The 16517-nt window shown below is 39.6% G+C and overlaps 3 protein-coding genes across 5 annotated transcripts; 2 read left to right on the top strand and 1 right to left on the bottom strand.

The window, feature by feature from the left end:
- Positions 1-251: 251 nt before the first annotated feature.
- On the bottom strand, positions 252-6887 carry LOC113036947 (rhomboid-related protein 4). 3 transcript variants are annotated; one of them, XM_026193579.1, is made up of 10 exons: positions 6816-6887; positions 6621-6724; positions 5915-6003; positions 5640-5804; positions 5034-5313; positions 4706-4838; positions 2794-2882; positions 1900-1965; positions 1634-1771; positions 252-1523 (listed from the first exon to the last, which is right to left on the bottom strand). In XM_026193579.1, the coding sequence occupies exons 4-10, from the start codon at positions 5790-5792 to the stop codon at positions 1417-1419; spliced, it is 966 nt and encodes a 321-aa protein (XP_026049364.1). In that variant the 5' UTR covers positions 5793-5804; positions 5915-6003; positions 6621-6724; positions 6816-6887; the 3' UTR covers positions 252-1416. The 3 variants fall into 3 exon arrangements, with proteins under 3 accessions (XP_026049364.1, XP_026049361.1, XP_026049363.1); XM_026193576.1 differs by having other exon boundaries at positions 6621-6884; XM_026193578.1 differs by lacking the exon at positions 5915-6003 and having other exon boundaries at positions 6621-6883.
- Positions 6888-7693: 806 nt separating this feature from the next.
- LOC113036166 (tubulin alpha chain-like) lies at positions 7694-10451 on the top strand. The gene is made up of 4 exons (XM_026192306.1): positions 7694-7791; positions 8449-8671; positions 8751-8899; positions 9446-10451. The coding sequence occupies exons 1-4, from the start codon at positions 7789-7791 to the stop codon at positions 10421-10423; spliced, it is 1353 nt and encodes a 450-aa protein (XP_026048091.1). The 5' UTR covers positions 7694-7788; the 3' UTR covers positions 10424-10451.
- A 2154-nt stretch (positions 10452-12605) lies between these two features.
- LOC113035762 (tubulin alpha chain-like) lies at positions 12606-16041 on the top strand. Its single transcript, XM_026191453.1, has 4 exons — positions 12606-12746; positions 14390-14612; positions 14692-14840; positions 14924-16041. Exons 1-4 carry the CDS (start codon positions 12744-12746, stop codon positions 15899-15901), a joined length of 1353 nt encoding a protein of 450 aa, XP_026047238.1. The 5' UTR covers positions 12606-12743; the 3' UTR covers positions 15902-16041.
- Positions 16042-16517: the final 476 nt, after the last annotated feature.

The raw sequence follows: 16517 nt of genomic DNA, 5'->3' as shown, positions 1-16517 counted from the left end.
AGGTATGGTTCGTTGGGTTTCTTAGCTCTAATTTTTAAGCTGTCCTACTTCCCATCATGCCTCAGGGTTTTAGGGGAAATCTGAGCCAGCAATGTACTTCTTAAACGTTCCCTCCTAACTTTACTTACAGACAGCATCAGTCTAGCTCGGTGCCTTTTTACAAAGGTTAGAGTATTATGGTGTTGGATTTGTTTTGTTTAAAAAAATTACACATAACTCCATTTTATTTCCTATAAAAATATTTAATTGCGTATACATGATGTAATTCGGCTGTAGGTATACATGGATTATTTCAACTCAAAAGAGTGAATGAGCAGTATGTGTAAATAAATGTACGACTGCAAAGACATACTGAGCATTCATGAAAACAGATGTTTTGTGCACCAAAAAGCAACATTTATAACATTTATAAACTTCAAGAAAACAAAAAAGAAAGCAAAAACATCAAGAAGAATTTAGAAACTTTTGGCCCAATGTGGTATATTTTTGCAATCTAATGATAAATGACTTGAACTTAAACATGACATAACCAGTAAACTTTACTGAAGAGCGAATGCATCATGAGCACATTGTTCATATCTTTTGCTGAACTTTGCTGAACTTTCTTGAAAATACTGGCCTGTTAAAAATTTAAAGGGATCTTAGGGGAAATTAAAAAAAAGACAATTTAAAATTTAATACCAGCTTCATTTTTGCCTTTTGTAGTTGAGTAATATAAGTAGAGGCTTACTGAGATCAGAAGGCTTGCTCACCTCCAGGATAGCTCCTGCAACATTATGTTTCAGATGTCAGTGGATTTCATCATCCAGACTCTTAGAATTTACAATCACGGCTTTCCGAAGTTTGGAGCACACGGATAATAGCTCTGATTCTATTGTCTTGTCGTTGGATCTCTAAGTTGATGAACATATGCTGAAATATCACAGTAAACATTTTGTAGCCATTTAAACAAAACCTTGTCTCGTCTTTATTGCTTGTGTGAAAAAAAGAACACTAGCCGACTGGAGTAAATATAGTGGTGTTTAAGTAAGACTTGTTGCAGTTCTCCAACTCAAGTATAGACGTAAAGCAGCATTAAACAGCATTTTTAATACCATGTCTGCTACCTACTTCAAAACTAATATTACCTTTAATCTCTGCTACCGACGTGCATCTAAAGTTGTCTTCAGCGTCATCAGACAGATCAAAAACTGCTCATTAGCCTTTGAACTCTTATAAAGCATCACAGCCATTTTCCATAGGTGACATTAATTCATTTTAGTGCCACCTTAACAAAAAGCGCCACACAACAAAGACCTCTTAAATATGTCAGCCTGTGATTTTGGATCTTCTTATTCAGGACACTCATCCTCAGCTTGTAGTTGCAATATTTGGAACTTTTCAGTAAAAAATTCTTCTTCCTTGCCGCTGTTTCATTCATCTGTCAAACCTCCTCAGTCTCATTTGCCTGATTTGCTCAGCTCTGGCATCTTCGGAGAGGTGGAAACCATAAGGAGGGGGGGCTCCTCTCTGCCGGGTTTGACCTAAAAAAAAGAAAAGAAAAGAAAAGATAAACCAGTGACATCAGATAGATATAAAAAATAAATCACTCTAACCCTTTTCCACTTATCAAAACTGTCCCCTCCTGCCTTACCTCTGTCATTCAGGCTGTTTCTGATGGCTTCCTCTAACTGCTCCTCCTCTGTCAGTCCACCTATATAAGATGCATCTGCTGTGTAACCTGGTGCATACTGATAGTTTCCTGAGAGTCCTCTACCAGTGCCAGTGTAGCCTGAGACACACATACACACCAGGTTAAGTCTGGCATATTGTATACTCTCGTTATTGTCTGTAAATCCCGTGAAGACAGCAAAGCCTACAATATATTAGTCAGTATACAGTCATTTTCTGCCATCATACCCGAGTAGCCCGAAGATCTGTAGTAGGCACCGGGCTGTGAGTTATATCCATTCGATGTCACAAACCCTGGTGAAAATATATGCAGATTATTTCAGTTTTCCTCTCAATAAGCAGATTCTATATAAATATCAGGTACTTGTAGGAAAGGTATTGTAAGAAAGCTTGATCTAGTCCATTAGTAGTTTGCTTTAGGTTGAACCTATTGACCAACCTCTCTGTTTAGAGCAACCGAAGAATGACACTAGCTATCACCTGATGACAATTTAGCTTTCAATTCGCCTCACAAAGTTTAGCTGCATTTACGAAAGTCTTGCTCTCATTTGAGGGAGCTCCGGTGTAGCTCCCCCCAGGGGCTTGTCAGCAGAGCAACTGAAGGGCTCCCACATTGTTTCCATTTAAACAAATCAAATCAAATCACTTTTATTGTCACATCACATGTGCAGGTACATTGGTACAGCACATGTGAGTGAAATTCTTGTGTGCGAGCTTCACAAGCAACAGAGTTGTGGAGAATACAATAATGTAAACAAGCAAAATTATTGTATTCTGCACAACTCTGTTGCTTGTGAAGCTCGCACACAAGAATTTCACTCACATGTGCTGTACCAATGTACCTGCACATGTGATGTGACAATAAAAGTGATTTGATTTGATTTGTTTAAATGGAAACAATGTGGGAGCCCTTCAGTGTTACTTCAAACAGTGTTACTGACAAATATTTATATTTGTACATAGATTAATTCTCAAAGCTGACTCTAGTGTTCTATCACATATTTTCTATCACACTTGAATCTTTAGACTTTGGTCCACTGTGTTTTTGCCATCTTATGAGTGGCTGCGTTAATATAAATGTAAGAAAACAGGTGAGAAAAAAAAAAAAACATGAATTCAGACCTGCACATTTCTTCATGATTTTCTTCAGTGGTCCGGTGGTGTAGAGGAGACCTACCAGGATCCCTGACAGGTGACCAACAAAAGAGGTCCTGAAGAAGAGAAGCATAGATTATTGCTATTTAATCAAACACTGCCATCTACAGGACATTTTAATTCAACACCTCAAACAACAGGTTCCTAAAATAAAACATTAGTAAGTAAGTAAGTAAAATTTTATTTATATAGCACATTTCTAGATAAGAGATCACAAAGTGCTTTACAAGGTATAGGCACAGATTAAAAAGACAAAATACAGTCAAAAGTTAACCAAATGCAATTTTAAAAAGATGTGTTTTTAGCTGTTTTTTAAAAGTAATCAGTGAATCAGCAGATCTTAAGTTCTGAGGAAGAGAATTCCACAGTCTGGCGGCCACAGTAGCAAAAGCTCGATCACCCCTAGTTTTCAGTCACGTATACTTAATAACAAGTAGGCCCTGACCACAAGACCTCAGAGACCTACTAGGGGCATAGGGCTGTAAGAGTTCAATGATGTATGATGGTGCTTGTTCTTGAAGAGCCTTAAATGTGAGAACCAGAATCTTAAAGTGGACTCTGAATTCGACAGGGAGCCAGTGTAACTGTATAAGCAGCGGTGTTATATGTGAGTATTTCGATGTTTTCGTCAGAAGCCTTGCTGCAGCATTTTTGGACATTTACTAATTTACTAATTGTCATTGAGCCTAACTGCATACTAATCACACATCAGTGAGCAGAAGAAATTGTATCTGAATCTGGAGCAGTATTAGATTAGAGAGAAGTCGATGTGTATGTTGATTCAATCATGAAATGACATCATGTAGCCTTACCCTCTGTGGATACTGACTGATACTAAAATATAATTAAAAAAAAAAAACAGAGAACAGTTGAGCCATTTTCGGAGGAACCCGTTTTGCATTTTTATTATCTGTAACACAAATACCTGATTCTGTTCAGCGACTGTACCGGAGTACTTGTGCTTCTTAATGCTTCTTTCAGGTACCATTTAAAAAATATATTAAACATCCCCATCCCCTTTTTATATCCACTTGCAAGTAGGGCTGGGTATTGTCACTGATTTCTACAACTGACTCAATTCTGATTCACAAGATCCTGATTGAATTGGATTAAATGCGATTCAATTTTGACTCAGAAATATTGTAATTATGATAATTTATCTTGGATTTGTACTGTCGAAAGAAGCCTCTAAAACTTGTAAATTAAATATATTCTTTTTCAAATTAATAACACATCCTAAAGCAGTTACAATATTGCACTTTTTATTTTATTCCTGGGGCTTAACAGTTTAAGCCCCAGGAGTTTTTCTAAGGTTCCTGCTGAAAAATAGCATGCCCAAAGTGAATCGACTATTTCTCTGCAATTACAAACTCAATATAACTATAAAAATAAAGGTGACACTTTGAAAATTCTTTGGTATTGAATTGGTCTTGAAGTACACTGAGAGAGAGCTGTGCAGGAAGTGCAATTTTATCGTGGTGGAAGCAAAACAGCAAAAATAAGAGGGAATTCATTGCAATGTTTTTCAAAAGTCTGGTTTGTCTCCTTTTGCTGCTGGTTCAGTGAATTTTGGTCAGAGAGTGACGTGCAGCTTTGGAATCTGTCAGATGTCTACTTTCAACACCCAATGCCATGTTTTAGCTGAGATTCTGATGCTTCTGGCAAAATCCATTTAAAAATGCATTTCAGGATTTAATGAATCGATGTTGGATTATTCAAATTCAAATTAATTTGAAATAGAAAATCAATTTTTAAAGCAGAAGAGCTGTTGCCCTGCTAGGTGCATCAGTGTTCACACTGGTATCTCTATATTTTAACTGTGTAGTAAATCCATAGTCCTGATTAATTTACAGATACGAATTACAGACAGGTAACTCACCCGGGTGATGTTATGTGGATAAGCACCAGCTCTACCCAGCTAGCATAGCGACTAGACACAGATAATCCCATCACATAGGTCACACTTCCGGGGTAGTAATGGTTATTGAGTACCTTCAAAGCAAACAGGACACCTAGAAGCACAAACGTTGCAAAGATAAATACACAAGAAAAAGGAAATGTTGCCATTTTCGGAAAAAAAGATCAAATAGTTGGTCATGACATATGGAGGAAGATAATACAATATATGTTTACAAATATAGAGTGATCAAATCTTCTATATCAGTTACAACATAAAGGATTATAGAACTTTCCCCTATAATTTATACCTGAGAAGCCAACAGCACACGCCATGCTGTACGACTGGTCCTGCATGAGCTCTGTTAGCAACGCCTCCAACACTAGATAGACCAGTCCAGTAAGCAGAGAGAACACTGAGAGCAGGTAAAGGAACCAGGGCCCACCCAGCCGTTGCTCCAGCCTTCTACCTTTCCAGAGGAAGGACACCATGTTGAAGTAAAGATGCCAGTCGTCTGCATGGTGCAGTGGGGACAGCAGGAGTCTGCGCCAGTCTTTAAACCAGTAGGCCTGCTGCACACTAACACAGGCCTAGGAAATTAGGAGATAATACATTTTTTTACATTTTTTAAATACTAATTAGAATACTATCATAAAAAGTTATTATTATTATACTTTAGTTATTATGAGATCTGCACATAATCTTTCTACTTGATAAACAACTTTCCCATTAATGTAATAATATCTTCCTTGTTGATTATATTCTAACATTTTAGTAACACAGTTTAAAACAATTATTTCAGGGCTACTGCACTGTATAAAACAAAATAGCCAACCTTGTGCTGTATAAATATTGGTCGACATTAAAAATGGACAAACTCTGTCTCCATCATTAGAAGTGTATTTGGTGTATTTACCTGAAACAGTGGGGCAGCAGGGAATAGGTAAAGGTACACATTGAGAGCCAGGACAGCCAGAGTGATGGGAGGGATATTGTTCAGACCCAATTGAAACACCTGGGAGGCAAGGAGCAGCAAGCCCAGCTGGGATCCCCTCTGTCTGTTTCGCATACTGAAAATAACCTAGGGAAAAACAACTGCCTGATTATTTTTCAGACATTTTCGGTTACCATAAAATTCACATTTATAAGTTATTAGAGAAAGGCTGAAGATTAAATCATGGTAATGCTCACACAATCTCTGAGTATCAGCTTTGAAAGACTCGGATGCACGGAAACTCCCTCTACTAGACTATTAGTTGTATTAATAAGGAAGTGTTGGGCTGTTGTTAAAACAAAACACAAACATTAGAAATTAGAAAGAAATGTCAGAGAAAGCTCAAGTGGTTACAGTTCACATTAATTCAATTACTAGCAGAAGTCCAGACTGTAGATTTGATCTGAAGCCTTTATAAGAAAAAGAATACCACTGCTTGTCGTGCTTTAATATGATGAGTTAAAATGCCTTTTGCTGATATCTAACACATAAGAAATTTAACTAATATTCATTATTAAAGACTGAGTCCTCCTTCCCCCATGAGCTTATAAATGTTCAGGAAATGTCAGTCACATGGCGGTGCATATGTACAGTCAAACCATACACACAGCCTTAGATATCATACAACCCCAACACCGCGATCCAGAGTATAAGTAGTAGTAAGTAGTAATATAAGTAGTATAAGAAAGGTATCCCTCTGGTTAATGTTATTGTAGTTGAACAGATACAGTCAATAATAATTAGCAATTAGAAAAAAGTCTGCAAGTCAGTTTAAAACATTCAGTAGCTTAACAACACTGATGCTGATGTTCTTTGGAAAAAACAATATTCCATTACTAAAGAATAAAATGCCCCACAGCATACAATGACATTCACTTCACGGGGAACTAAAAGTAAACTTACTGTCAGCGCTGACAATCGTTGGAAACGCTTCCTCGTTCAGTTACTTTCGCTACCGCAAACTTTAACGTCAGCCCGGTGTTTAACCAGGTAAGCACAATTTAACGCTGATAAAAAACATAAAGTTTCACTTATATAACTCTTAATCAAACGTCAGCAAAACGTATTACTAGATATTTCATCATTTCTAGCATTTACCAGTAACAACTCGACAAGTTGGCGCTGTGTAAACGTCAGAGGTCACGTGACAATAACAAAGCGCAGCCGCATTCGGGTTTGCGAGGTAAAGGTCAGTTTTTCCTTCTTCTTCTTCTTCTTCTTCTTCTTCTTCTTCTTCTTCTTCTTATTATTATTATTATTATTATTATTATTATTATTATTATTATTATTATTATTATTATTAACAAAGGCAATAAAACAATACCTACAAGAACCTATGATAATAACAACAACAATCACTCTGGCCAAGACAGGGGAAAAAGGGAGAAAGGCGCAATAAGAACAGTAAGCATTATTAGGGTAGGGTAAATCTACAAGCTGGGTATTTAGAAAAACAGTATTTAGATGGATCGTAATAGATATAGTAGACTGAATAAACTTTATAGTTTTGAAATTAATCTAAAAACAAACTTTGCCACTTGATAGTGATCTTAGTATATACATGGAATTAAGAGAACTTTAGAGCTTGAAGAAGCTTATCGGATGAGAGGTGAAACGTCTTCAAGAAACTTAAAGAAGTCCAGACGCTTTTTTCCCAAGCTCGTTAGACTACGTTCAACATCCAGCGGGCGGTACGTAAAAACCGTTATAGAAATGTGGTCAGAGCGATTCTAAGGCTTTGTGAACTAGGGGGGTTAAGAAAGATATAGATTCACTAAAAATGTCGCTTTTAGTTATTATAATGTTAAATTATTATATTTTAATTTATATACGTTATTTTACTTTATTCAGAATTAACCTGGCGGTTAACTTTCTTTTCTAAATTTTGGGGGGTTAAAATTAAGCATACCAGTGATCCACCTCCACCCTATTGTTCAAGAAATGGTTCAATCCTCTTTAGGCGGGGAAAGCGTCATCTGCTTCATTATTTCCTGTTACGTCGACGCTTAACGGTCGGTTTGTAGGACTGAGATTTTTCAGCCATTTTTTAGCGTAAACACCAAAGAGCAAAATGGTAAGAAACCTTGTAAAAGCAAACTTTTAGTAGTCAGTTACGGGCGATATGTTTCTTCCGCATTTTTTGACCTCCTCCCAGTTCTAAGGAGCGAGGAGGGAAGTGTTGCCTTTAACTGCAAAGTAGAAATGGGAAAATGATGTCTCTACACTGACATTTACTTTATTCTGTGATGGTTATGCAAGAGGTGTGGTTTAAATATATAAATGATTAGGGGGGGTTATTGTGTTTTAGGTTAGTAAGTGTCTTGTAAATGGTGAGCAGATCAGATATGGGGAAAAAAATAGTGGTTGAAGTGTGAACGGAGAGATTTGTTTTGTTCACGATCACTTGAATATTCGGTTTCGTTAAAGCGTTTTTTCAGTAATAGATTCCAAGTGAAAAGGGCGCACATTTTGAAATTTCAACAGCACGTACGTCATCGGTAGTTAAGGAAGGAAAGATTTGTCGCATAGCAACACAATGTATGGAGAAAACAGTCAAGTGAAGACTAGTATGCTTGTGATTGGGATACTTTTTAAAGACTGTTTGGCCCAAAAGCAAGGAGTAATTGGCATTGTTCCCATGTATGCAGTTTTTCAATTTGTGTCCCTTTACTCTGATCTAAAAGAAAAAGGTGTACATCTAATTGACTCCCCCCCTCTCCCCCTCCCACAGCGTGAATGCATCTCCGTCCACGTTGGACAGGCTGGTGTCCAGATTGGGAATGCCTGCTGGGAGCTTTACTGCTTGGAACATGGCATTCAGCCAGACGGTCAAATGCCCAGTGACAAGACCATTGGCGGAGGAGATGATTCCTTCAACACATTTTTCAGTGAGACTGGAGCTGGAAAGCATGTCCCTAGAGCTGTTTTTGTGGACCTTGAACCCACTGTGATCGGTAAGCGTTGTTACCATTGGCTAAATGTAGCAGTGCAGTATGTGAGTCAGTTTAAATAACTGTCTGTCTGTTTCCTTAGATGAGGTGCGGACTGGGACGTATCGCCAGCTGTTCCACCCTGAGCAGTTGATCACTGGCAAGGAGGATGCAGCTAACAATTATGCCCGTGGACACTATACCATTGGAAAAGAGATCATTGATCTTGTTCTGGACAGGGTTCGCAAACTGGTGGGTAAATTCAGAGCCATTATCGACAAAGTAAACTAGATAACTGTATCGCATGAACTATGTCTTTCCCTCTCCATCCTGTTTTTTTTTTTTTGATTTGATTTTTTATTGATTAGCATTCAGATATCTCAGTGAAGACAGAACAAAGATCTACCACAAAGCAAGAAAGCATGAGACAAGGCTAATCAAAAGGTATTGGCTGAAGCATTTGCTTATTACGCCAACCCTTTTAACAAAAGATCTTTTTGCATGCAGCTCCTGTACACAGGGCTGGAAGCAAATAATAAAACAAAGCAAAAACAAACAAACAAACAAGAAAAACAACAACAACAACAACTTTCCACCACACAAGTAACTACATCAAAGCAAAAGAATCAAGAGGGTTTTTTTGCTCTTTTCATTCTTGATATATATTTTTCTAATACTCTATTTTTAAACATATTTTTAAACAAGGAAAATGAACTACACCTTTTTAAATCACTGTCATGACTATTCCACAGGTTAACTCCTCTAACAGAAACACATCTCTGCTTTATATTTGTCCAGGCTGACCAGTGCACTGGTCTTCAGGGCTTCCTGGTGTTCCACAGCTTTGGTGGTGGGACCGGCTCTGGTTTCACCTCCCTGCTGATGGAGCGCCTTTCTGTCGACTACGGCAAGAAGTCAAAGCTGGAGTTTTCCATCTACCCAGCTCCCCAAGTGTCCACTGCTGTGGTTGAGCCCTACAACGCCATCCTGACCACCCACACCACCCTAGAGCACTCTGACTGTGCCTTCATGGTAGATAACGAGGCAATCTATGACATCTGCCGTAGGAACCTCGATATCGAGCGTCCTTCCTACACCAACCTGAACAGGTTGATCAGCCAGATTGTGTCCTCCATCACTGCTTCGCTCCGCTTCGATGGCGCCCTCAATGTTGATCTGACAGAGTTCCAGACCAACTTGGTGCCCTACCCTCGTATCCATTTCCCCCTGGCCACCTACGCCCCCGTCATCTCTGCAGAGAAAGCTTATCACGAGCAGTTAACTGTATCAGAAATCACAAACGCTTGCTTCGAGCCAGCCAATCAGATGGTGAAATGTGACCCTCGCCACGGCAAGTACATGGCCTGCTGCCTTTTGTACCGTGGCGATGTGGTGCCCAAAGATGTCAACGCTGCCATTGCTGCCATTAAAACCAAGCGCACCATCCAGTTCGTGGACTGGTGCCCCACCGGTTTCAAGGTCGGCATCAACTACCAGCCACCCACTGTGGTTCCTGGTGGAGACCTGGCCAAGGTCCAGAGGGCTGTGTGTATGCTGAGCAACACCACCGCCATCGCTGAGGCTTGGGCACGACTTGACCACAAGTTTGACTTGATGTACGCCAAGCGTGCATTTGTTCACTGGTATGTGGGTGAGGGAATGGAGGAGGGTGAGTTTTCTGAGGCTAGAGAGGACATGGCAGCTCTAGAGAAGGATTATGAAGAGGTTGGAGTTGACTCTGTTGATGGGGAGGGAGATGAGGAAGGTGAGGAGTAGGTTCATTGCAATAAAATCATCAAAGTTATTCAAGTTCACTCAGAAGCACTGTTACATTGTTCTACCAAATCTTGTTACACATTCCTGTGTATAATTTTCAACTTTAAATAAATGTGGTGTTTTAATGCTATGTGAGAGTGTAACATGGAGACATGACCACTTTGTTTTGTAGTTCTGTTCTTTCAATATCAGCACTTTCTTTTATTAAGGTGCTGCTTAATAAAGAGTACATGAGCTGTTTAAAGAGAAGGTGTCAGTGCATTAATTTTTTTTAAAACACTAATACTCAAAAACTGTTAAGAACAGTTTTAAAGCTTTACACCTTAAATATTTAAATACATAAAACAGCAGTTGCTTGGGGCTGTAAAATTTAATCTGGTTTCATCTAATTATGTGTTTGGGGCCTAGTGTGGAAAGTCTATAATATTTAAAAAAAAAACTAATTTGGGAATCAAAGGTGTGCATCCGGCAGTATATGCTGATGTGTCGTAATGTTTTTTTAGTTCTATCCCGAACGGCCACCACAGAAAAATGGAAAATAAAATACATCTTAAACATACATGCACAGTCAGCATATAAAACAATCATATTATTTCATCTAAAAAATATTTACTTTAGATAACTGAAGTGTGTTTTGTCGATACTGCCGCTGTTATCTTGTTTAAAAATAAGTTGGCAGAACGTTTAAATACCAGTCAAAATTCTTACCTCCTTCCATGTTTGTATATTGTTATCAAACACCCATGCTGATTCCCCACAGTGGTCACACTTAGAAACTACAAAACAGAATTAATCACATGCTTACAGTATTAAATATTAAATATATTTAAGGCTGTGTGCTTTATACAGTCACTGGTACACTAATTTATTATTAAATTAAAGGACAATGATTTGGGAAATAGTTACTGCCACCCAACGGAGATATTAATATTATTTTAAGTTTTCATTATACCATCTTTTAGTAATGATGGACTGATTCTTTGATTCAATTTACTTTTTAAAAGTAATATTTCTGGGCAATACTGCCCCAAAAAGATATACCTAGTAAATAGGTCAAGTGATCAATTAAATTATATTTATTTTAAAAAGATGAGTAAACAAATAAATACTTTAAGTGGTTGTAAGTAGAAATTACTTAATAATCGTAACTACAAGCAGGCACTGCCTGCCAAACATGTTCAGAGGCTTCAGCGGAAGAGGTTTAACCTCCCGCTCTGTCTCACCGGTTTCTGGCATCGATTGTAAACACGTGCGCCAGGTGTAGCTCACCGTTTCTCCGTCAATTATTCAGGAATCCTACCTAGGATCAGCTTTCTCGTCTCACAAACACAAACCTGTTTCATTTAGCTCGCAGTTTTCTACACTCTACAAACTGTATAGCTTTCCTGCCGCCAACGATCATTACCCGGACTGCCGGAGCATCTGTTGCTTATAGGAACAGCGGCATATAGATGGGAAGTTTTTGTTTTGTTTTGTTTTCATAATTTTGAACTTCGTATTGTTGGCTTAAAAAAACCTTTCTGTAAACAACGTGATCATTGAACGACAACACAATAATATAGACATAATAATATAAAGGGAAATGTGAGTAAATGTGAAGCAGCGAGTATACTGTGTTTTTATGAAGAAAATAAATACGTATAAAAAGAGAAAGAAAACAAAAACACATCAATTTATACAAAGGGATTGCTTGGTGGGATACACCTTTGTATTTTTGCATAGAACAATAGTCTTGATCGATTTCTTTTCGCAGTGTGACCTGTTTGGCTGTTTCATCTTTTCACGTATGTAATTGAAGGCAGAGCTATGAAGACACAGAAAGAAACACATTTTTAAATTCAGTTTTATTGTACTAATACTGTATTAAAATTTTAATTACTTGGTTGTACTCAAATTGTTAAAAGTTATACATGAGTTACATTTATCATCCAAACCGCCAGGAGGCGATACGTAAAATGATTCTAGAAATGCGGTCCGAGGAAGTCAGGGCGAATCTAAGGGTCTAGAAATTAGGGAGCCATTAAAGATATTTGTACGTTTAAAATTTACATTTTTTTTATTATATAATTAATAGAAGACGCATTTTGCTTTATTTTGGATTAATCTAGTGATTAGTTTTTTTGTTTTTGGATAAAATTAAGCATATTGTAATCCGCGCACCTCCTAATTTATAAGAAATGGTTCGGTCCCCTCCGCAAGCCAGGCGCGAAAGCGCTGTCTGCGTCATTATTTCCTCTTAGATCGGCTCCTAACGGTTGGTTTGGAGGATTTGTTGTCGAGTTTTTCTTCCTATTCTTTACTCTAAGGACCAACGAACAAAATGGTAAGAAATTTAAAAACCTCTGCTAAATGTTGGCAGTTGGTTATTGATGATATGTCGGTGCGCAATTTTTAATCTGCTGTTCTAAGGAACGAGGGAGGAAGCGTTGCCTTAAACCGAAAAGTAAAAACGGGAACATGGAAGGCAGTATACGGAACTACGTTTTACTCTTTGATAATCAGACAGGTCGCATAATTTTAGGTATCAGTAAGATTGGAGGGTATAACTGTGATTTGGGGCGTGGGGAGATGACTTTGCGCATTTTTGGTGGTTGTGACAACCCATTCCTCCCCGCTTTCCGTTCGGCCTTTTGTGCACCGGAGAGGTGTGGTTTATATCCAGTCAGTGACAACATCTGGCCCAGCGTCCCACTGGACTGTAAAAGCTCTTAGTGCTCAGTTGTTGGGTAGCTATCTTCTCTAAGACACCTTTTGAATTAACTTGCTCTTTAGTTTAGGTTTTAGGTTTTTGACCTGGATAAATGGTGAACAGGTCGGGAGGGGGAAAAAGTGATAAGGTTTTTGGTACCCATATCATCTGTAGTGAAAAAAGTGTGAACATCTAAGTAGAGCTGGGCGATATATCGAGTTTTTAAAACATATCGATATTTTTTTATACGAGATATAAGATGTGACAATATCCTTTATATCGATATAGTCTATGTTACGTTATAATTATAGTTGTGGAGCCGCAAGTTTGCCTCTCTTTCGTCCACTTTTGTCTCTACGCAACGTTACTCCGCCTCGCCTTCACTGAAGACAACTCCCCCTCCTACCCCATCGCTTCACGTGCAGGCAGCGACAAGACGGACACGGCAAATCTCCGTTAACGAGTTACTGCGCATCGCCCCATGCGTGGGGCTGGACGGCGTCAACGTGCTAACGAGCTAAACATGCTAACGAGCTAACAGCGCTAACCCTAAAATCCTTTCATTCTCTCAAAAGTTGATAGCGCGCCTTATGTATGAATTCTGGTTGTGCTTGATGGCCGCGAACCGATTTTATGTGGTACACGGCGCTCAGCAATCTGTCACAAATGTTTGAGTACGACTTTGGTAAACTACGGAGCTGCACCGCTTGATAGATTGTCGGCGCATTACGGCTACCGAAGAGCTTCGCGGAGTGATACGTACTGTCCATCAACGTAATATTACCGTACTGTGTGTGTATAAGGACCATAAATGGCACCTGTAAGAGACGTGGTTATGAAGCGGATTTCAAACTCCAGGCTGTCAGTCACAGAGTACAAGTTGGGAACAGAGCAGCTGTGAAATCTGTCTGTCTTTGTTATTACGCTCAGCGTCTTTTAGTTTACATTTTGACTGCACAATTGTGAGCTCTTTGTTTAGCACAAAAACAACCTTGTTTTCTTTTATTTATGGAGCATGATTATTTAATGAATGCTCATAATTTAATTTTGAGTAATTTTTCATGTACATCTGTGCTGTATGTTAATAAAAGTGCCTGTGTGACATCTGGGACACAGCTTTGACTAAGAACTCTCTTTTTGTTCTTACTTTATGGCTTAAAAATATATATATCGAGATATATATCTTATATCTCCATCCAGCTAAAAAATATCGAGATATGAATTTTGGGTCATATCGCCCAGCCCTACATCTAAGTGACCTGTCTTTCTTCCCACAGCGTGAATGCATCTCCATCCACGTTGGACAGGCTGGTGTCCAGATTGGGAATGCCTGCTGGGAGCTTTACTGCTTGGAACATGGCATTCAGCCAGACGGTCAAATGCCCAGTGACAAGACCATTGGCGGAGGAGATGATTCCTTCAACACATTTTTCAGTGAGACTGGAGCTGGAAAGCATGTCCCTAGAGCTGTTTTTGTGGACCTTGAACCCACTGTGATCGGTAAGCGTTGTTACCATTGGCTAAATGTAGCAGTGCAGTATGTGAGTCAGTTTAAATAACTGTCTGTCTGTTTCCTTAGATGAGGTGCGGACTGGGACGTATCGCCAGCTGTTCCACCCTGAGCAGTTGATCACTGGCAAGGAGGATGCAGCTAACAATTATGCCCGTGGACACTATACCATTGGAAAAGAGATCATTGATCTTGTTCTGGACAGGGTTCGCAAACTGGTGGGTAAATTCAGAGCCATTATCGGCAAAGTAAACTAGATAACTGTATCGCATGAACTTTGTCTTTCCCTCTCCATCCTCAGGCTGACCAGTGCACTGGTCTTCAGGGCTTCCTGGTGTTCCACAGCTTTGGCGGTGGGACCGGCTCTGGTTTCACCTCCCTGCTGATGGAGCGCCTTTCTGTAGACTACGGCAAGAAGTCAAAGCTGGAGTTTTCCATCTACCCAGCTCCCCAAGTGTCCACTGCTGTGGTTGAGCCCTACAACGCCATCCTGACCACCCACACCACCCTAGAGCACTCTGACTGTGCCTTCATGGTAGATAACGAGGCAATCTATGACATCTGCCGTAGGAACCTCGATATCGAGCGTCCTTCCTACACCAACCTGAACAGGTTGATCAGCCAGATTGTGTCCTCCATCACTGCTTCGCTCCGCTTTGATGGCGCCCTCAATGTTGATCTGACAGAGTTCCAGACCAACTTGGTGCCCTACCCTCGTATCCATTTCCCCCTGGCCACCTACGCCCCCGTCATCTCTGCAGAGAAAGCTTATCACGAGCAGTTAACTGTATCAGAAATCACAAACTCTTGCTTCGAGCCAGCCAATCAGATGGTGAAATGTGACCCTCGCCACGGCAAGTACATGGCCTGCTGCCTTTTGTACCGTGGCGATGTGGTGCCCAAAGATGTCAACGCTGCCATTGCTGCCATTAAAACCAAGCGCACCATCCAGTTCGTGGACTGGTGCCCCACCGGTTTCAAGGTCGGCATCAACTACCAGCCACCCACTGTGGTTCCTGGTGGAGACCTGGCCAAGGTCCAGAGGGCTGTGTGTATGCTGAGCAACACCACCGCCATCGCTGAGGCTTGGGCACGACTTGACCACAAGTTTGACTTGATGTACGCCAAGCGTGCATTTGTTCACTGGTATGTGGGTGAGGGAATGGAGGAGGGTGAGTTTTCTGAGGCTAGAGAGGACATGGCAGCTCTAGAGAAGGATTATGAAGAGGTTGGAGTTGACTCTGTTGATGGGGAGGGAGATGAGGAAGGTGAGGAGTAGGTTCATTGCAATAAAATCATCAAAGTTATGCAAGTTCACTCAGAAGCACTGTTACATTGGTCTACCAAATCTTGTTACACATTCCTGTGGAGGAGAGTGCATATTTTTCATCTGTGAATAAATGCGTATGAAAATTAAAATGCATTGTTTTTATTTGACATAAGAGTGTAACATGGAGACATGACGACTTCATTTTGTAGTTTTATTCCTTCAACGTCATCAGTTTTTTCTTCCAGGTGCTGCTGATCTTTAACAACGAGTACATGAGCGATTAAAAATCAAACTTGATATCTACTTGACTAGCGATTGAGATGAATCATTTTCATAATTTCTACATCTACTCAAGAGCTCCAAAGTGTTTTACAGGTTTGCTTTACAATATAAAGAACAGAGGTATTTATTGTCTGAAAAGCTGAACTCTTAACGAGAGTGTTACAATGGAAGGTGGCTTCTGATTGTAGATTGTATGACTAAAATAAGATCTGAAGGTCAGGATCAGCCCACAGACCATCTCAATATGACTTCTGATGTCATTTAAAGGAAAACTGGAAACAAACCCTCCTGAGAGGGAAAAAAAATGGATAGCCTTGGAGCTTGAGATTAAATCAATTTAATA

This window comes from Astatotilapia calliptera, chromosome 14 (genome assembly GCF_900246225.1).
Source record: "Astatotilapia calliptera chromosome 14, fAstCal1.2, whole genome shotgun sequence".
NCBI classification, from domain to species: Eukaryota; Metazoa; Chordata; class Actinopteri; order Cichliformes; family Cichlidae; genus Astatotilapia; species Astatotilapia calliptera.
The sequence above is the reverse complement of the archived record's forward strand: the minus strand, read 5'-3'. Positions and strand labels throughout refer to the sequence as shown.